General features: G+C 41.3%; 1 protein-coding gene across 3 annotated transcripts; it reads left to right on the top strand.

Moving 5' to 3' along the window:
* Positions 1 to 485: 485 nt before the first annotated feature.
* Positions 486 to 21,523, top strand: ppp2r3b (protein phosphatase 2, regulatory subunit B'', beta). 3 transcript variants are annotated; one of them, XM_041056857.1, is made up of 15 exons: positions 486 to 656; positions 1,059 to 1,452; positions 10,523 to 10,708; positions 11,096 to 11,199; positions 11,841 to 11,943; positions 13,557 to 13,631; positions 13,712 to 13,798; positions 14,413 to 14,569; positions 15,297 to 15,345; positions 15,484 to 15,573; positions 16,139 to 16,314; positions 17,650 to 17,768; positions 17,874 to 17,980; positions 19,101 to 19,142; positions 20,340 to 20,476. In XM_041056857.1, exons 2-14 carry the CDS (start codon positions 1,099 to 1,101, stop codon positions 19,117 to 19,119), a joined length of 1,626 nt encoding a protein of 541 aa, XP_040912791.1. In that variant the 5' UTR covers positions 486 to 656; positions 1,059 to 1,098; the 3' UTR covers positions 19,120 to 19,142; positions 20,340 to 20,476. The 3 variants fall into 3 exon arrangements, with proteins under 3 accessions (XP_040912791.1, XP_040912790.1, XP_040912792.1); XM_041056856.1 differs by lacking the exon at positions 19,101 to 19,142 and having other exon boundaries at positions 20,340 to 21,523; XM_041056858.1 differs by lacking the exons at positions 486 to 656; positions 1,059 to 1,452; positions 19,101 to 19,142 and adding an exon at positions 7,256 to 7,729 and having other exon boundaries at positions 20,340 to 21,523.
* The last annotated feature ends 73 nt before the right edge of the window (positions 21,524 to 21,596 follow it).

The raw sequence follows: 21,596 nt of genomic DNA, 5'->3' as shown, positions 1-21,596 counted from the left end.
TACAGAATCAATCGCGGAACAATATATTGAGTAGTTAAATTTAGCTCCACCAACATTAAAGGTTTCTTATAAGTTAAAACAACTGTAAAACATAAAAACATAATAGTAAATGAACACCATTAAGGCTCTTTCTGTTGGAAAGACGGTACCTCATATTGTCAACACACTTTGTTGTTACTTGCTTGCAATGGAGTACTTGTACACAGCAATATTACTATTTTTTACTTAGAATGCTCTAAATACTTCTTCCATCACTGAGTACTGGGGTTTGTAATACTTAAAGTGTAGCGTTTTTTAAGTAGAACTGACGATGGATTGGAGGATTAAGCTTGTACACCACAGCTAGCAAAAAACGCGGACCTTTACCTTTGCAGGTGGCCGGTCCAAGTAACTTTTCCTTGGGGAGAAACCGCTGCCGTTGAGGTTGGATGAACTCTCACCCCCCCAGAAGATCTCGCGTTAGTACTTTGTGGTTACCAGGGGAACGTGATCCGGAAAAGTTGCGCTTCTGGTCGGAGAGATGATCGCTGGGGGTACACTGAAGTGCAACTTTCGTAGTTAATTCACAGATCGACTAGTGTTTACAGCATCGCTTCTGAAAGACGTAATGTAGAGTCACATCAGCGCCTTTGGCACCACCGTCCATTCCCTCCAAGGTTGGTACCTTAGTAAGTTAGCCAGCTAGCGCTAGCTTGCTAAAGCTATCGTGGCTAACAAACTGTTGTTGTTACCTGCTGCTCCTGGTTTTTACCAAACACTGACTTTATCAACTCTGTCGACCCTGGCTACTCTTTCCTGAGTCGTCGGACAGCTTTATGTGAATTTAGCCAATTGAGTACTGACTTTAAACAGCTGTATTACCGACATTGGGGTTAAAAATAGATAACGTTACACGACGTTGTTACAGGGGTCAGAGTGAGTCCTCATTTACTTTCGCCAGTGGGCAAAGGCATTGACGGTTCGCGCTAAAATTCAATAACGTCACGTAGTCACGTGAACGCCCGTGTAAGCCTGCGCTGATGTGCTGTCACCTTAACATTACTCTTATTTCTACACAGGTGCTTTTGTCAGCGAAGCCAATAATTAATACTCTGCAAAATGCCGTCGCCACAAGTCCTTCAGCCGGTTCTTAAAATGAAGGTGGACGAGCTTTTTCTCAACTGGTTGAGTGATCCTGCAACCCAATCACTTCTCAAAGATTATCTTGACCTAATCAAAAGTGGACAGAACATTGATTTGAGCGGTGGGCACGGCCAAGACAAAGGGTCATTGAGCTTCAATGAGAACAACAATGTGGCATCACAAAAGAACCTGGCAGAGAGGAAGCCCACTGCCCTCAGTACTCTCTCCAACCCCCCATCTGCCAGTACCCTGCCTTCAGGCAGTAGTAGTAACACCAGAGTGACGGGACCCAATGGCAGAGTACTACGGAGGTCTGTCAGCACAAAAAAGGTAAGTTATTTAGTGAAACAGTACGTTAACAGATTGTGCAACATTTTAGTGGTTGTTGTCAGATTTTCTGTAAGCACACAGCTGATTGGCTATCATTCTCAAACCTCTCATCCAAACTGTTATGAAACAGTTTCACGGGTTTAAACAAGATTTAGTGGGTCTTAAGATGGCATGCCACAGGGCTTTCATCTGAGGTTTCTCTTAATAACATCAAAAACAAGGTGCGGCCTGCTGTTTCAGACTTGCTCTTCAGGCCACTCGAGGTAGCTGTGACTGAAGGGTGTGTTGCAAAATCATAGACTCATTAAGCCTTATCTTTTGTTTGGCAGCAGGTATTAGCAGAAAAAAATCTAAGGTGCAGGTAGAGATGGGAGATATATCCTTATTTTTGCAATGTTTGTTGAATATAATTAAAATCAAAATTCATATAAATTACATAGATTTTAAAGGTTATATTGTGTTTTGGTAGACTGTACAGTCAATTTCCAGTTGATGCGTTACATTTGTGCAGTCTTATGCAATGCAATATTATACAGAAGTCTGGAATTAATTCCAGATTTGTGAAGGTGAGGTAGTAACTTCCTTTAACAACAAGCATGTTAACTTGCTTATTAACGTCATTTAGACCAAGGAGATGAGGATTTTCTACACTTTCAGAAAGGTGTCTGAACATTATTAATTAATTTATTTTTAGAAGTTGAGTTTCCTGAAAACATCTTACGGTCAACCATAAAATTGGAAATTTTCATTAATCTGTATTGACTGTTCACAGATTTCAATTTCCATTCTCTTAAACCTGATCCTGCTGTATCCTCTGGGATCTTTATTTTCACAGGCTGGCCACAAGAGGCTGCTGAGTGGCCCACAGCAAAGGCATTGAGGGGCTGTCCACTCTGCACTGTCATAGTGGAGCCTTCATGTCTGTAGGCATGTGTAGCAATTATTAGTCAAATACTTTCCAAATGTTCCAGCCTCACCCATGAATTAGTGTGGTATGAGAGGTGGGAGTGTCTGAACCTAGCCTATCACTGGCAATCTGGTTACTCCTGTCAGCCTGTATATTGTAGGCCTTATTATGCTGTGACTGGAGTCTTTAGAGGTAAATGGGATTTTTGCTTTGGGCTCTTTGATTATAGAAGAAATCAAGTGGCACAAAACTGTTAAAGGCTCAAAAGGTTTTGCCTGTCTGTTTAAGGATGACAGTGATGACAGTGAGACAGCCAGACAGCTGGGGACACGTGTTCTTAGAGACTCCGCCTTATACATGTTGTTGACATGCTAAAGACAGGCATGAGGAGGTATTCAAGTGGTCAATGGTGTGGCATTGGTTCTCTCTCTCTGACTGTAAAACCAGGGCTGCAAAACTAGACCCAGTGGCTGAGGCATTTGTGTCTTGAAGATGATGATGATGATGATGAGGTTTTTTCTTATTGTGTTATGCATAAAACTATGCCCAGCCCTTGTGGGCTTACAAGTCACCACAAGTTAATATAACCCAGATCCAGAACACATTTTCAAACTCTACTTCTACCAAGAGTCCAAAAATAAGGAATACTAGTTCACAAGTTCACATAATGTACATAATCAGATTTTCAGACATTTTTGTCCACTGTAAATTGCATAAATTATTATAATTTTAACCTGCTAGGAAAATGGAAAGAAAGACATTATTTAAAAGTCCATCAGGCTTTATTTTCCATTCTTTTCAGACCAATATACCGAGCTAAATCTCATGAAAATTAAACATCCATTACAGTTTGTGATCTTCAGTACACCAGAATAGGTCATGTTAAGGTTAGGTTACAAACATTGTCCTTTTGTGACCTGATGAGAAATGATTCCTCCCTAAAATGGGGCTGTAAAAGAAGAAAAGCATTAAAACAGAATGCTGTTCTCCCTTGTGGGTTTCAGCTTTAGTGTTTGTCACAAGAATGACTGTTGTGTTAAATATAAAACTTTGTGATGGAACAGTAAGAGGATTGACAAATTGATGTGAACTTTGTGATCGTCACATTCATGTCTCTTTCCTTCTAATGACCTTTTCCACCCCCTTAATGCCACCCTCTCACCCCAGATTAATATAAAGCAACTGCTGCACAGTTTGTGTATTCTGCTGTGATGTGTAATGGCATGTGGCCACACTGTGTCACTCAATATTAAAGGGATTGTGAGCTTGTATAAAGTAATACTTCTATTTTAAGAAAACACAATGAATTCCTGGATACAGATGCATTCTTGAAAGGATTACTCAAATATTCAATTTATGTCACGCTGATGCAGGCTCGAACAGCTGGTCCGACTTTGACATCAGACACTGATATAGATAGCCTTGGTTCCCTTGTGTTGGCATTAGATACCCAGAACTCTGCCAGTGAGATGAGGTGTGGCAGCACATTCATCCTCTGTGTAATTTACTCTGAAACTTCTTCTATTAGATGCTCCTCATTATCAGAATATGTGGTAGTGGATCTTTTATTTACACTTTGTATGGTAAATATCAGTGAATGTTTGGCTTTCAGTTCTGCTGCGTAGCTTAACACTTAAAATTGCCTCTATGTGTTGAGTGCAATGGGTCATATACACAGACACTCAGCAGTTTTATGAATATAGAGCATCAGAAATAAGTTTCCTTTGAAGGTTTACTTTTTCCTCTGTTCTTTATGTCTGCATTTAGAATCTCAAGTTATTTTTCAGGATGTCTTTTTATAACATGCCTAGTTGGGCTCAGTAACATAGAAGCTATTTGAAGCAGGGGTCTAGGGTCACGTTATCAGTTGCCTGACCTGTCAGAGAGAACCAGGTGTTAAACTGTTTCCCATACATGCTTTTATTTTGGCTTGGGAACTAATGCATAAAATGTATGATTTGCAAACTATGGGTTTTGACTTGCACTCCACTAATCAAGGCTTATGCAATATAGCACAAAGAAAAATTTGTTGTATGTCAACCTATGCATTTTAGGAATATTTCTTGTGCACTATGGCACCTTCTGCATTCATAGTTTGTTCTCTAGCCACATTATTTGGGCTTTTGCAGTAATGAAAACTGGAAACCTGAAGGTAATTCAATCAAAAGCAAAGTTAAATATACCTTTAAAAAATAAGTAATCAAAAATGCAGAAGAATATGTTAAATGTCTTCAAAACTGACATCTCTAATAGCTAATTTCTGTAAACTATAAACTTTGAGTGTTATATATAGTGCATAGTAGACAGTGTATTAATGTAAAAGTGTGGGGGACCCTTGTGTGCTGTAACTCCTTATCTCTGCAGCTTTTCTTTTTTTAGCGTTCTGACCCTTTGCTCCAATTCCGGTGCCATGTAGACTACATAGATTTTTCAGCAAACCTCTATGGTAATTGATTGGCTGTGCTTTTGCATTATTACTATTATGCAAGCTGGCTGACCTGCACACATCATGTTGTACTCGTTGGCCTTCCCTGAGCCCACCATGTTGTGAGTCAGTCAGGCCTATTTTTGGCCCATGTTCACATGTATCCCAAAATCCCTGTCTCAGACATCCGATTGTGATGGATTGAGCTGGAGCTTTCTGGATTTCACAGCAGCATCGTTTCTGTACCCATACTGTGAACCTGTTGTGTTGAGGGTTGTGAGAGAGTCACCTCTGTGAACATACTGTTCACATTGGTTCAGTAATAATAGCAATGCACATACTGAAGACAGCCAAGCATTGTATATGTGGGACACAGCGTATTGACAGTTTGGCCGGGGGGCCCTCAGGGGGGTTTTGATCAGGTTTTCCCCCACCCTTCTGTACTGTAATTCTCTCTACTGTGGTTGCTAGCCTGCTTATTTCTTGTTGTCTCATGAATATCACAGTTTTAAATCAACAGTGTTGAATGCCATGTCAGTTGAAGCTCAACTAAAATACAGCCGCATCAAATACTCATGTGACTGCAGGGAATTCTAACATCCAGCCCGGCCAGTGGTCACTGACTCCAGACAGTGTGTTTGATAATCTCATCTGTTGTGTAATAAACTGAACATGACTGGACATACGTGTCTGTTTCTGTACAAATCAGATTTAGCAGTTTGCAGATTAGATATATTGTGGGGTCAGCCTGAGTTCTCGTGTTTTTCTGCTTATCACAGTGACCTATTGGAGTGTGGATGTAGTTCTGTAGCAGTTTGTCTCACGGTTGCCTCAGAGGGTGATGTAATGTGGACAACGTGCCTGCAGTGGGTCTAAGATGATTTGGTTAGTGATTGTGCCTTCTGGAGCTTGTCCATTTGGGTTATTTAAAAGACACACTTCATACGGTCCTGTAGGAAGCTTACATTCAGAAACTGTGTTTTGGTGTTTGTGTTGTATCCTTATTCCACACTTCTCACCACATGTGCCTTTATGTTATAACTCAAAAACGGGGATGTTTCATCATGTGTAAAACAACACATCATTTTGCTGGCTGCATTGTGACACCTCTGTTTGTGGATATTTTCAGATATTGTTTCCTCAAACACACAATACGGACTGAACAGTGTTTCATGTGAATTGGCAGTTTCATGTGATCTACCAGGTTTTATTTTGGTCTTGGTACTTTCCCCTCCACGTTTGGTTTGAATTGATTAGCATGAACAAAAGGCTTCCATTGTGAAAAGCCATCATACAAACAGCTTATCAAGCATGTGCAGTGTCCTGTGTGGAGGATAACAGGAACTGGGTTTGAGCAGAAACCAGTGGAAAACTGAGGACTTTGTGATCCTGTCATCTAAAAATACAGTGGGTGTGCTTTCACCCTCTGGGTACAATAACAATAACATGAACACGGATAGGTTTATTAGATTTATTTACGTAGTCTACTAATGCGGACGCCTCTATACCATTTCTATTTAATTAACAAGCTTTTCCTGTGTGCAGTCACTGTTGTTAAAGCAACTCCAGAGCTGTTAGATCAGCATATTTATGGAGAATTGATGTAATTGCCATCACTCCAGGACAGCAGCAACCGGAAGCAGTTTGTTTGTTTGACGACTAAAGGTACAACCATGCTGTCTCCAGAGTTCGTTTCTTGGATTGCCCGAACAGTGGTTGCTGGGGCTTTTAATAGGCGCAGACTGGTACGGTCATCATTCTTTGAATTTGACATGTTCACCCCCCTCTTCTACTGCCCATCAACTATAATAAGACTTGGAATGGCTGGCAGCCCAAGCTTGCAAAGGGAAGGCAAAACAAAGACCACCATAGGATAGGATGCAAAACAGTTGAATATATGTATGTGGTCACGTATGTATCATCTGATGATTCGACCTACACTCTTCTTATCTATTATTAAGAAGTCATACCTGAGTTGTTTTCTATATTTGCCCATGACTCATTAAGTTTATTTTGTGTGTCCGCTGTTCTTGTGATTTAGACTCTCAGGCACATTAAGTAACAGATATAGGCAGAGTTAATAAAATAACGTGTGATTTTTATTGTGTTCCATCACTTCAGGGGTTTTATTTAAAATTTTTCCATGACTGTCTTGATGTGCTGCCCCAAAGAGGGGGTGCCCATTTTCAGGTCTCAGAGACACGTTCTCTGAAGTATTTGGTAGTGTGAGAACTGTTCAGAACACAAGGCTGTAAGCAAGCGCTGTGTGTCATCGTGGTATTGAGGTGCATCCTTCAGTCGGCCTCTGTGGTTGCTGCAAGCTGCAACAACAGGTCTGTCTCTTTGCATAACCTTCCATGAGCTCTGAGGAATGCAAACTGGAAAGGGCAGATCCATTGCACACACCCCTCCCATCCCACACATACAGTAAGTGACTCCCACACACACACACACTCTGTCACTTCTTATCTCCTCAGGAGCTTTGAGGCAAGGGCTTCCTGACCCTGTGCGGTGTGTGCGTCTATGTGTGTGTTGTGTCGCGACTGGGACAGAGCAGCAGGCAGAGCTGAGATTGTGCGACCAGATCTGGAATGGGAGAGAGAGTCACAGTAGCAGCTGCTCCCTTGCATTAAGAGGCTCTCACTCTGACAGAGGACAATCACGGGGACACAGACACGGAGTACTTCCACTGTTGCCACTGCCTTTTGCCTACAGTGTTGACTGCAACCGAGTGATTTCTACAGTGAAGGGGATAGCGCTGGATTGAGCGTTGTGCTCGTTTATATGTGTCCCCCGTCCTGTCTGGCGCGAGGATGAGGATGAAGGAGCTGTCTCTGCGTCAGGACCCTGACCTGAGGAAGGAATTGGCTCTGCTGGCACGCGGCTGTGACTTTGTTCTGCCGTCTCGGTTCAAGAAGAGGCTCAGAGCGTTCCAACAAGGACAGGCAGGTGTCTGTATGAGTGTACCCCTCTACTACACAGGCTTTGCTGGCCTGTCAGCCACTGGGCAGGTCTATTAACAGGGACTGATATTTGTGGGCTTAGTGTCTTGGTATTCAGATTGTATCGTAGTACTCATTTGCTGTAATACAGGCCACTGTTAAACTACAGTAATTTTACATATTCCTCACTGTGTACAATTATTCACCACAAAATGGAGCTGTAGGTGTTGTAGGAGCCAGTTACATCTTGGAGAAGTGAGGACAAATGAGAAGTTACATCACTTTCTCCAGACATATTTACTCACTGCTGTGCCATGTGAGTTGTGACTGTTGTGCAATCATATCCACTTGTTTGTGAATTACTTTTGCAGTAATTCACAAACAAGTCATTCTTTATTTGTACAAAGAGACATTAGACATGACCCTCGGTTACGATGATGGTATGACGTTTCACCTTGTGTTGCATGTTGTGCTGAGCTGCTTTACTGTCTTCTTTCCAACCACATCATTGTGAATGTTCAAAGTGTCACGTGGTTTACCAGTTGTGCTCAAGAGCTCTGCTAGTGGTTAGCATGAGAGAGAGGGGACAGTGCAGGCCAGGCCAACAGGAGATGTTTATGTCCTTTTATAGCCATGGCTGACACCAACACACAGGACAGAGAAGAGCGGAGGATCAGCAGCATTTATCATTTAGCAGGCTAAAATGCACCATTACCACTGACATAACACAGCGAAACATTTTCAGTCGCACATACATGTAGAAATGGACATGGGTAGATTTTACCCCATTATGTTCACCTCTGTAATTTTAAGGTTCATATTAGAAGTTTGATTGTTGCCAGCCTGACGTTATATGTAGAATCCGTCCACCATAATCAGAGGTGTGAACAATGGGTAGAATGTGTTGTACCAAAACAAACATGAAGATGGTATTTATATCTCTTAGCACAGGACTGTGTGGGTGTGTTTACGGGATAATTAAAGGCCAAAGAGAATGATCCGGTTAGCAAATTCTTGAGTCATGTAAATAGCCTTTGAATATGAGATGACTTTTGAGTGAAGCATGCTCTACTCAAGCTGTTTTTAATATGTGCAGCATAACAACACATTTGGATCCTAATGCATTCTGGCTTTTTATATGTGGCTAAGAAAATATCTTCACTGATTCATGTCCTCCACCACATGGTCCTCAACAAGGCACACCATGGAGACTTTGTCAATTAATATGATCTTGTCATAGTATGTCAGCTGTGCTGAGTTGGTATGGTAAATCATACTGGTTAGGAATCCGATTTATCATGACAGGAAGGACTGGGACCAATGTTGCATGATGTTGTTGTTGTTAGACATAAAAGGATAGACTGGTTTTCACTATCATGAGTATAGAGCTTAATAGCACATGCTGCAAAGCCTTCACATGCAAAGCTATTATTTTTAGGTCCTAGGCAGAAGTTGTTGAAAGGACACAAATACACAGATGTGTCCAAGATCTCATATTTTGGAAGGTTTCTGTATGAAGGAGAAGTGTGTCACTTTGAAATCCCTTGGACGTGGTTAGAAATGAGTCGGTTGGGTATAGAGAGTAGAGATTTAAGAAAAATGAGCTCAGCCTTGTGTCCAGTAATGACTGTAAGCTAACAGACCCCTACTGTACCACTGCAGTTTAAACGCAACACACATACACACGCATCACATGCCAGCGCTGCTTCTATCTCCAGACAACTACTGTTTGCATATCATCAGGCGCACTGTTTAAACCTAGCCACAGTGGCCCTGCTCACTCCGTATGCCCAGTTGCTTACTTGCTCCTTCTTTTTGAGGCGATAGAACATGTTTGACCCCTGGGCCTTTTTTTATAGCAGACATTTGGCAGAACACAGTGGCAACAGCACAGGTATAATTAACAGTACCCTTATTCCATTCAGGTGCCTTTGGTCTGCGGTTCTGATACTGTGCGTGCTAGATCACAGTTGTGGTTACCAGAGCAGTTCAGTGGAAAAACCATTGTTGATATTATTAGTGACATTTTTTTTTTTGTTTGGTTTTTTTTTTTTTTTTTCAGATAAATAATCATTGAGGGATACATGTTTAAAATCTCGTACTTACATTATCTCTAATAGGGCTGTGACTAATGAATATTTTCATTACATATTTGTGAAATATTGGCCATTTTTTAAAAAACATGACTGGCCATGCAGAAAACTTTTCTTTTGTTTAGGGATAGTGGTCAGGTAAAGCCATTTTTTATAACAAAAAAAAAAGTCAAAAAGAGAAATGACCAGAGCGATTAATCGATTATTGTCTTTTGTTACCATATTTCACAATTAGTGAATTTAACTAGGACAGGCCATCCCACTCACTCACTTATGAATGTTCAAATACAGCCCTCATATTAGTTTAGACATAATTTGATGAACAGATGGCATTAACAGGTTCCAAACAATACTACGTCAATCATGGTTTTCAGTAGTAGACTAAAATAATTGTCAGTGAAAGCATTCAGCACGTATTAATGTCAGTGGTCGCACCTTAATTGAAATCTATTACAGAGTGACAGTCCTGTAGAGGGCAATGTGTATCACAGGGGTATCTATTACACATAAATGGATAATGATAATGATTGCTGAGTAGTCGCAGCTCTTCACTGACGGGCCTTGGGGCTGCTGAGAGGTGTAGTTACGTGAGTGCAAGCAGTGGAGTTTGTGCAAACCTCAGCACATGGAATGCTTGAGCTGAGAGGTGTTAGCGTTCGCTAGCATCAGTGGCTAACAGTTTATTTCTGTGTGTTTGTCTCAGGCCCAGGTGAGGACAGAGGAGCCCGTCACCTCAGCGCTGAGTGAAAGCATTCCAAAGTTTTACTTCCCACAGGGCCGGCCCCAAGCCAACCTCAACATCGACAGCCTCATTTCCAAAATTGAGAAAATATTTTCCCAATTCCCAAATGAAAGGGCCACCATTGAGGACATGGGGCAGGTTGCCAAGGTGAGAATGTGATTTGTAGCATTGAGGTTCAGCTGCCACCCGGCAAATTATTTTCATTAGCGCCATTTAGCTCCTGACTTTACGCATGTTTGCTGATTTTAAAACCCCACGGAAAATATTATCTCCATCTCCCTGAGGAATGTGAGCAATGGCCTGAGGGGAACCTGGGTGAAGAAAGAAATGACAGCTAGATTTCCTCAGGGAAGCCTTAAAGTGATGCAGCACTGCTTTTCAATCCAAACATTGTCATGTGTCATTGTGCCGTTCTATTCTACATCAAATGTCACACGTGTGTAAAGTGCTCATTTAATTTTTTTTCCATCCATCTCCCTTCTTTATATCCACACCACACCCTGCCCCATCTCTCCTTCTTCCTTGTGTCCTCAGGCCTGTGAGTGCCCTCTCTATTGGAAAGTGCCATTGTTCAACTCGGCTGGAGGCGACAGGACGGGCTTCGTGTCTGTTCACAAGTTTGTCGCTATGTGGAGAAAGTAAGACAAAAGCCCCCCTTATTCTCGCTAGGCCACTGGTGCGCACACTCATCCAAATGGCTCGTACAGTCTCCTCTGGACAATGATGGCCGCTCGCTAGGGATCACAGACACTGCATGCATCTATCTGCTATTTTGACATTTTCCTTTTCATTCCTAAACTGAAATAATCACAAAGCCCTCATAAATACCCGCAAGGGAATCGTTGCTGTCCATATACAAACATCCATTCAGTGTCTTTCTGGGTGAAATTGAAAGGAATACCATAGGGCTTTTATAATGGTAGCTGTGTGCTGAACACTATTGCATATAGTAAGCATGGTCTTTTATTAATGCATGAGCCTCCAGAGAACTGGACAGACCTGGCCTTTGACTTGAGCTCATGACTGAGCCATTCTTAGATGAGAGGCCACACCAGATGCTTGCATTATTTCCCGGTTGCTACCATAACACTCCAGGCTTATAATCACCAGGCAGCGATTCAGAATCCTAATTTCAGAATGTATTATACCTGCACTTACACTTTTAAGTGGAACAATCGAAAACTTGTGTTGCCAAAAAAGTGATAAAAAGAATAGAGGGAACGTAAGTGTGAATGAGGGAGTAACCTTGCGACCATCTGTTCTCTCTTTCCTTCTCCAGAACTCTGCAGACCTGTCACAATGACGCTTCTAAATTTGTGCACCTCTTGGCCAAGCCTGGCTGTAATTACCTGGAACAAGACGACTTTATTCCATTCCTGCAGGTACTGGATGCAGCACACCCAGGGAGAGGGCTGGACTTGGCGATGTGGGATGGCAAAATTGCATTGGGTTGGGTGGTGTGAACTGGACTTAATTTTTGGATTTCCCTGCTGAGGCAGTGCTTTTTCATGTGGCGGAGGACTAATTTAGGGATGTTACCGTAAGCCAGTAAGGAGGGGAGTATACAGAAAGGAGATTCCGTGGATGCAGGATCCAAGCTCAGCAGAAATTAACCAAAGGAAGATGGAGATTAAAATGTGTCTCATATTATACACATGGCATAGCACCTAAAATAATCCCAGAAAAAAATGCACTCCTGTTCATCAAATTGTTTCCTGAGAATATTTTAATCGGCTGTTTGGTCAGTCCTACCATGTGGACCTGCTGCGCTGGCTGTTTGTATTCTCACTCCTCCTGACGAGATGTTGGTGCCCCACGCTGGCCCCACCCTACACCTGATTCATTTTCATGCTGGCAGGAGCGGCCGGGCTGTGCTGAACACCCGTTAGCATACCAGCAGAGATGCCTTGTGGCACACGCAGTTTAATTTGTATGGTTCCGCTCAGAGAATCGCCTTTGACTGTTGTGATGAATGAAAGGCGGATTGCAGTGGAGTAGATTTGACTGTCCCCGCCTGTTTCCTGTGCCCTGTGATTTATGTGTTTCTCTATGATTTAATTTCTCACAGTAAGAGTCAAAGAGGCACGACGGCTGCCCTGAAATAAGGCCTTTTAATTTCATTGCCGCCTTCGTATTTATGTCAACAATCCCCCCCCCCCCCCCCCCACTCCCCCCAGCACAAAAGAGAAGGGGGTAGAATAAAGAAAAGACACGAGAGTTTCATGGCAGGCATATAGCTACAGTTCATTTGAAATGCAGCACACCCCCTGTGACTTTATGGCATGAGGAAGGAGAGAGGGTTAAGAGCAGTCACTAGCAAATGCCTTTGCTCTTGCTTCTCCGCCACTTTGCTGTCAAATCAGAAAGGCTGACACTCATCCCAAAACCAGTTGACCCAGTGTTTTCTGACTTCAAAGAAACATTTAAATTTGATGGCCTTTCCCAACCAGGCCTGGAGCCTTTTCTTTACATAGCACAATTTATAAAGCATATGGCATGACAGACTGATGTAGATAGACACTGACAACTTCTGATGTTTGAATAAGTTTGCATTTATATTCCTGCTCTGAATGTCATGTGTTCTGTCTGGTGAAAAAGAAACACAGATGTGGTTTGCCATTTAACTCGTCTCTAAAAGTAACTGCAGAATTCAGCTGAACATATGTATTAGTTATTTTAGCTCTGCATGTCACTGAGTTGTTATTTTGCATTTGTGTTTGTTAGTTTTGCAGGCTATGTTTTGGAAATGAGGCAGGCATGCAGTAGAAACAAAGAAAGCTGACTTTTGTATTATTATAAGTTATTTGTTTCTACCTGTGTTTCATAGGAACAGTGGAGAGAGACAGGAAATGTGTGCAAAGAGAGAAGGGGAATGAAATGTACTAAACCAACCTAAGTCATTCTGGGGACTTGCTGCTCAGGTTATTTACGGGTATGCACTCTAACCACTCGGCTATGGGTTCATCTCGGAACTGACTTTACTTTGTGTTTTCAGGATGTGGTGAACTCACATGCAGGCCTGGCCTTTCTAAAGGAGGCACCGGACTTTCACTCGCGATACATCACCACGGTATAGTACCATATTTTAGTACCAAATTTTGCTCATGCATTATCCAATTGTGCATAATAACACTGTCAACTGTTTTTCAGGTGATTCAGAGGATATTTTACAATGTGAACCGGTCGTGGACTGGAAAAATAACATGTAATGAGCTCAGGAAAAGTAACTTTCTTCAGGTATATGACTACATTTTTTTCATCACTTCTATCTTTCCATTTGCAAGGAAATGCATTTTAAGTCATTACAGTGTTTTTAAAACTCAGTCCGGATCTTCAGTATGAACAATGTTTTTCAGTTGCATTTTCAGATGTTGTAATAGAAGTCCCAACGCTTATGTCTATGCTGAACCCGATAAATAATAAATAAATAAATGAGTTTGCTTGTTTTTTGTCCTGAATTGAAACCGGTGTTAGTAATAAGCTGTTTTTGAAAGGAAAATTCCAGGCTAATCAAATTGTGCCTCGTGTTTCTAATTTTGTCCACCATTTGTATCTGTTGTGATAACGTGGGACAAGAGACACAATCAGTCAGATGACCAAACAGGTTGCAAACAAGTTAACAGTTTAGCCAGATTGTCCAAACCACCTTATTTGGAGGTAAATCTAAACACCACAATGTTGGTATGACTCCTCATTGGAAAAGAAAACTCTTTGTGTACAAAGAAGTCAGTCTGTAAACTGGAATGAATATATTTAAGCAAGCACTCTGGGTAATAATTTTACCCACAATTACTAGTAATGAAATAATTCTACACTCTTTTAACTATAATATTGTTTTCCCGCTCTGCTAGAATGTGATGTTGCTGGAGCAGGAAGAAGACGTGAACCAGCTGACAGAGTTCTTCTCCTATGAACACTTCTATGTTATCTACTGCAAGTTCTGGGAGCTGGACACAGACCACGACCTCTGCATAGACCAGAAGGACCTGGCACGGCACAATGACCAAGGTGCACAAACACACGCCACTTTCCTCGAGGAAAATACCCCGGACTGGAGTCAGTCATCGTATAACCACATGCACAGTTCATACAAAAAATTAATCTGTTTGTGTTCAGTTCAGTGCCGTGTCATTCATTACGCATGGTGGAAAAATAGAGGGGGCAGAAGAGGCAGGATGAGTGCTGAGCCTTGTCAGAACACAGATATTCACACTAAAGTAACTTTCCTTTAAACTTTCTGGCACTTGTTGGCACAGTCGGTAGGCTGAAACTACATGTAACAATAAAAAAGTATTTGTAAATGTTATTTGGTCCAGGTTTAGTGCTCACATGCAAACACATACTCAGGAAAAAGACTTGATGCTAGGAAAAAGACTTGATGCTTCTTCCCACACACTCCACACCACATGTTCTTGGTTGATGGTCTGTGAGTGAGGCAGGGGAAATGAGACACAAGATCAATGAGAGAGCAGCATATATACTCTGTTCCAGTGACGCCATGTCTGGAACAATTTCGACCACTATATGGTCAAAATGATGACTGGAGGATTTATAGTATTGTCAAGATAAAAAAAAAAGAGCTACATTAGCCGGTCTGGATTTACAGTCTGTGAGAATGGATTGCATGTGTTGTGAAAAAGTTGTACATTAACTGAGAGAACTGTTGTCTAAGAGAAAAACGATGTTTTTCTCTCTGGATTGTAAATAATCTCTTTGCTATATGTTTTTTTTTCAGCCATCTCGCATAAGATGATTGAGAGAATATTCTCAGGAACAGTAACAAGGCAAGTCAAAAATGTCTTTGAGTTTAAATGATGCTCATTAAACGTGGCAAACTTTTTTCTTTTTTTTTGGAAAAAGTACATTTCATGTTTTATTTCTACTGCTGTTTTTAATACTGATTGTGTCTTTTATTTCTTCAGGGACAGACAAGTGTATAAGGACGGCAGGTTGAGTTATGCCGATTTTGTCTGGTTCCTCATCTCTGAGGAAGACAAGAAGACTGACACCAGGTATCCAGACACACAGGCTGCATCCGAAAAAGGAGTCTTGAGTGTGAAAGTAGTGCTCTGTATATTGAAAAATTGTGAAAAAGGGAGCATACTCCATGGCACTTTCTTTTAACAGTGCCACAATACACATTTTGAAGATGTGAAAATTACAGTCTGGTGACACTACACCTGCAAGTCTTGTTCCATTTACTGCTCACTATAGAGTGAACTATAGCGCGTCTACAGGCCTTTTTCACATCAGACTCTTTAACCTGACACTGCAGGAAAAGCACAGGTGTGAATGATAAAATTAACGACGCCTGAATTTTATTTTGCTGCTTCAGTTTCAGGGTCCGGATACTGTGAGTACTCGCTCACTGTTAAACTGTCATGGCTTACAGGACCGTTTGAACAGAATAGAGCCATCATTAATGTTATTAGTAACACCTGTGACAAGTCAAAGTGTCTGCTGTGAAAAAGGCCTGTTCTACAGGGAGCAGTGAATGAGGGAGCGAGTTTGGACACAGAAACAACCACAACAGTTTTATGTTTTTATGTCTAACATGCACTCTCTCTGCGTGTCCAGTATAGAGTACTGGTTCCGCTGTATGGACCTGGACGGGGACGGTGTCCTCAGCATGTACGAGCTGGAGTATTTCTACGACGAGCAGTGTCAGAAGCTGGAGGCCATGGCTATCGAGCCCCTTCCCTTCGAGGACTGCCTCTGCCAAATGCTTGACCTTGTCAAGCCTGAGGTTGAAGGTCAGACCCTTTTTACATTTATACACACTCTCAGAGGTTCACACTCTCAGAGGGTCACACACACCGAGTTGAGCAGGTTCCACTTTTTCCACAGTGACAGTGACGGACATACATCCCCATTCTCAGGTCAGGTCAGTGAGGGAACAGTTGTAGATGAGTGGACTGATCTGGACTGCCTGCTGCCAGCTGCTCGTGTCATCCACACTGTCAACAAATTCCCTCCAGCACTTCGCTTTACCACTGTGCCATTTAGAAGTCACTAGTCAGTGTTGAGGGTGCGCATGTTTAGTATCGATAGCCACAGCAAGAATGTGACCCTTCGTCGACCTGGTGGTGAGCAGTGCTCGTGGAGCTGTGCAATATAACATGTAATATGAGAAGCAACAACTTCTTCACTGAGAGTTTGAGGCTGATGTTTTCCTGAACAGTTATGTCTCTTCCAGACAGAGCAGCCTTTACAGTTTTAACAGATTTAAAAGCCTGTTAAAATTTTCACATTTAACATGACATCTTTCATGAGATTTGTGGTCTTCGGCGCAGGCGTGTGAATTTGAAGGTGCTGCGTCTGATGACAGGGAGCAAAACATCATATACAGATCAGAGGAGACTGATGGAGTTTTCATGAACAAACCAGAAAGTGTCTATAATGCCAATGTTAAGGAATAGAGAACTTTCCTCTCATTAATTACAAGTCTCTTTTCTCCTCTTTCAAAAGGAGAAACTAGGATGTTTGACTGATTTGAAAATCACATGACTCCGTTTCAGATATCACATAACAAATTATGGGTGTGAACATGAGAGTAACATTTTACACATCATTTTGAAAAGCACATTTATGTGTTATCATCAGGCAAGTGGCATCGTAAACAGATCGGAAACACTTAGTTAACTGGTCAATCAATTGTAATGGAAAAAAAAAAGGAAACTAACAACTTTGATTAGCAGTTGATCGTTTAGATAACTTGATTTATCACAGATGCATTTTTAGAAACAGGATGATTTAGTTAATTGGAAAAATGACAGGTGAATAAAAAATGAAAGCAATCATAAATTGCAGCCCTGGCTTAAAATGTTGTGTCCCAGCTGTTTTATAGTTTGATCAGTAGTTTGATGAGCCGACCCGACATCTACTGAGTCAGCTACCCACGCAGATGCTTGCAGACATGGGAACCATGAGTTGGCCTTAAATCTTAGGCAAATATTTATTGCTAGATTGATTGTAGAAGCGAGGCTGAAGAGTCTGAAATACTTTATGGCGTGGGTATTATTAAAACAGTCAGTAGGTAAATTTGGATTTGGAAAGCTGTCTAAAGTGACTGCCTTTACCTTACCCAGGTAAGATTACTCTGCGGGACCTTAAGAGGTGCAAGCTGGCCCACATCTTCTTCGACACTTTCTTCAACATCGAGAAATACCTGGACCACGAGCAGAAGGACCCTTTCTCTGTCATAAGGGTAAGAAAGGTTAAAACCTGATAGGATGTCTGCAGATGTGAGATTGATGTGACTTGTTTTCCTGCCTGAAGTAAAGTGGATCATGTGATTTGTTATGTGTTTAAGGAGGTGGAAACAGACGGCCAGGAAGTTTCAGACTGGGAGAAATACGCTGCAGAGGAGTACGACATCCTAGTGGCGGAGGAGGCTGCCAACGAACAGTGCAATGATGTGTAAGTCTGACTTTACTCAAAGAACAGCCAGATTCAGCTGCAGCTACAACCACGGGGGCAGATTCATCAGACTGCTGAAAGTATAGCTGAAAGATAAAAGTAAAAATCCTTCATAATCCTAAGAAAATGTCTTTATTAATGTATTAAATGTTTTCATTAATTAGATAACCAGAGCCCCTACACCTCCTGCTGTAACTCTCATATGACTCAGGGCTGCAAACAACAGGAATAAAGGTGGCTTTGTTTGTAGTCAGCATTCATGCACCTTTCTTGTCCAAACTTTTTCTTGATCAGGTCTCACTACAAGCAGCAGAATTTCTTTCCTCCTTCAGCTTTTTTTTTGCTTTATAATCTCCACCCTTGTTATTAATACTGTGTATTAGATTGTTACTTTAACATCTAATACACATTTTGACATTGCTGGTCAAAATATAAAGGATTTCAGATAAGTAAAATGAACCTTTTTAAACATTGCAATAACATTACACATGTTTTTGCAGAATAATATTTCAGAGTAAAATGCAGATCTAGGGTAAATCCTTGCCTTTCATATATGTTTAATCTCTGAACATACATGATAATATTCATGTGATGACATAAGAGCTGCTCTTTAATGTTAAATAAGGCTATAAGTAGCTTGAACATTTTTACTCTATAGAGCCAACATAGGAGTAAGTGTCATTTTCAGAAGCTTGATTAATACAGGCCCAGATTATTGTCTTAGCTATTGTAATTACAAATATTCATCATGATCAGTGCTGCATGATCAATGTTGTATGATTATCAGATGTGGAATTTAGAGACTATTTCGACACGTCAAGCTCAGGTTTAATAGATAATCATTTTCAGAAATTCTGTGCCGTCAGACAGTGATGGTTACAAAGTTCACGTACACATAGATAATAATGTTTATCTGGATTTGGAAGTAGCTGTAAGATCAGCTAAGGGCAAGCTGATTTCAGACTGTTTTCTGTCTAACTGAGCAGTGTACTTAGCAGACTGACAGAGTTTGATGAGATCCATTGCTAAGACCGGGGATTACGTCCAGCAGCAGAGCCCCTGTGAGAGGGAGTCAGTGATAGATGAGACTGTTGACAGCTATGTTGTGTGGCGGTTTTAGGAACACCACCGACCTCTAAAGAAAGGCTGCTAACCAGAGCAGGTAAGACACTCAGGGTAACCAGCAGGGACTAAGTGCTCTCCACCTCCTCCTCCTCCTCTCTGAGCGAGTCTAGTCCGAAACCCACTCCTAGCTTCTACCCACACCCCTCCAGTCTGAGCGTACCTCTGATACCAGAGAGCTGTTTTGTCAGGCATCACAGTATCATGTGTATGTGGCCATGTCTTAGACCTGGGAGTCTGTTTCTGAACCAGACAGCTTCTGTTTTTATCCTTCCTCTTCTGCACACAAAAAAAAAAAAAAAAAACCTCCACTCCTGCACCATCTCTGTCCAAGCCTTCATGTGGTTCTCCTGTGTCTATTCTGGTTTACTGGTTTGTTGAAAATCTCTTGTCTATTTAACGGAATAGTTTGGCATTTTAGGAACTACGCCTTTCCCTCTTTCTCCTGTCTAAAGTGACTGGATTCCTCTTTCTCACCACACTGTAGAATAAAACTAAAGCAAAAAAAAAAAAAACAGACACGTATTTTCCAAATGTCAAACTATTCCTTTAACATGGTTATCCTTTATCACGGTCACCAGAATAAATAGTACTTCACTGTGTTTTAATGACTATTAGCCACTTTGTTTGAAAATCTGTTTTGTTATCAGCACATTTTTTTCATCTCCATATGTGCACTGAAGAGGCTTTTGCTCGATATAATAATTAGTTTGCTCTGGCTGGTACAAGATCCAACAGAAAAGATGATGGACAGAATCCACTGTCCCTGTTCTGAGCCATAATGTATTCTATCATTTATCCGAAGTAAATAAGAGGCTGCATCAGTCGGAGAAAAAAAAAAAATAAGTATTTTGCAAAGTCGCTGTCTTTCCCTCCTAATGCTTCCACAGACAGTGGAGGGAAGGTAACTCAAAGAGGGATTTCCTTTTACACGCTCATGATTTGTACAACTCATACCGCTGATGCCTTTGATTAACTACAGATCAACTTTGGCATACACTGTATTACGGAACAAGGTCTGGATTTTGTTGCCCATTACTTATGTCGGAAGCAAATTAGGAAGGAATTCTTTTTCAATGGTCACTTTGAACAGAAGGGATGATTACAGCAAGCAGAACCTGCCTCAGTGTTCATACGAGCACCTCACTGTTGTTTTATACAGCTGAAAAGTTGTGAACTTATTCTTAAAAAAAAAAAAAAACAAGCCTCACTGATCTTTTCCTCCGTGTGTGTTTAGGTATGATAATCCTTTGAGCCCTCTGGGGCAGCACATCTCCAGCGAGCTGGGTCTGACAAAGAGACACTTCTTTGAGATCCCCAGTCCACACTGCAACCTGGACCTGGACGAATATGAGTATGAAGATGACTTTGAATGACCCTCGATCCGGCAGCGCTTCCTCTCGGCCTGCTGAGCACCGTGTGCTTCCAGAAGCGGATCTCAGACAGCAGTGTGAGTGGTTGCTAGCGTGTTAGGTCCACATCAGGCCAGAGATGTGCAGGTCCAGGCCCAGTTCCCTTCTTATTAGTCTAGAAGGACACACTTCACCAAACAGAGAGCAAATGCAAAAACCAGAAGACACAGTCGGGGCACTGGTGGGGTCAGACATGCTAGAGAACGCGTTATCACACATTTGACTAACAGGAAATGTGAAGACGGTAGTACTTCACGATACTGTAACAGATGTGTTAATATTCTCACCCTTCATAAAAAATATACACATAAAAAAAAAACACAACAGGTGACTTCATGATGTCACAAACAACGTTTTACACCTTCTTCTCCCTCCTCACGTTAAAACAGGAAGAGTTGTGTTCTGCATGTGACGCTTTGTACAAATAATGTGTTGTTTTATCCGAACACCAGTACTGAATTATCATATTCACATGGGCTAAGTCACATTCTTCACACACTGGAGCTCCCTGACTTGTTGAACAGGAACCACGTTTATTTGATTCGGGTTTTTGAACGAATTATCATCTGAAGTCATCGGCTAATTTTACATTCCAGTGATCATAACTGAATGTTTTCTACAAGGCTGTAAATTCATTAAGGGTTTGTTTGCTGAAACGAGGAGTTACTGTAAATGCTAAATAAGCCACCGCTGAGCCTGCTGCACACAGTTCAGACGGCCACACAGTGTATGTTGTACAGGTGTGTATTCATTATGACACGGACTTACTGTATGTGTGAGATGGGGTTATAAATTATTAGAGATGAATTTATAAATAACTGTAAATATGGATTTGGTGCTTGCTGTGTTGTAAATGATTTGGACAAGTGTTTTAGACAAATTCTTTTTTCTATGTTATAAAGTACTTAATTTGAATGTACTTTGACAGAACAAAAGGAACCAATTTTAAAATGTTTTGCTTTTCTTTAAATTAATAATAAAGCCTTGGTTAATGGAAGAGTAAAGAAAACAGACTCTACAGTTCAATTTCATTCATCTAAGAAAAACTGATTTTGGCATGTTCATTGTTAGATTTTGCAAGC

The sequence above is a fragment of the Toxotes jaculatrix genome, chromosome 15 (genome assembly GCF_017976425.1).
Source record: "Toxotes jaculatrix isolate fToxJac2 chromosome 15, fToxJac2.pri, whole genome shotgun sequence".
NCBI classification, from domain to species: Eukaryota; Metazoa; Chordata; class Actinopteri; family Toxotidae; genus Toxotes; species Toxotes jaculatrix.
Note: the sequence above shows the minus strand (reverse complement) of the source record. Positions and strands in the feature narration are given on the sequence as shown.

Bases quoted from the DNA above. Each gene is read 5' to 3' on its own strand.
- ppp2r3b (XM_041056856.1), top strand. From the start codon at position 1,099: ATGCCGTCGCCACAAGTCCTTCAGCCGGTTCTTAAAATGAAGGTGGAC. The intron at 13,632-13,711 runs GTATAGTACCAT...ACTGTTTTTCAG, and splicing joins ACTCGCGATACATCACCACG to GTGATTCAGAGGATATTTTA. The intron at 16,315-17,649 runs GTCAGACCCTTT...TACCTTACCCAG, and splicing joins TGTCAAGCCTGAGGTTGAAG to GTAAGATTACTCTGCGGGAC.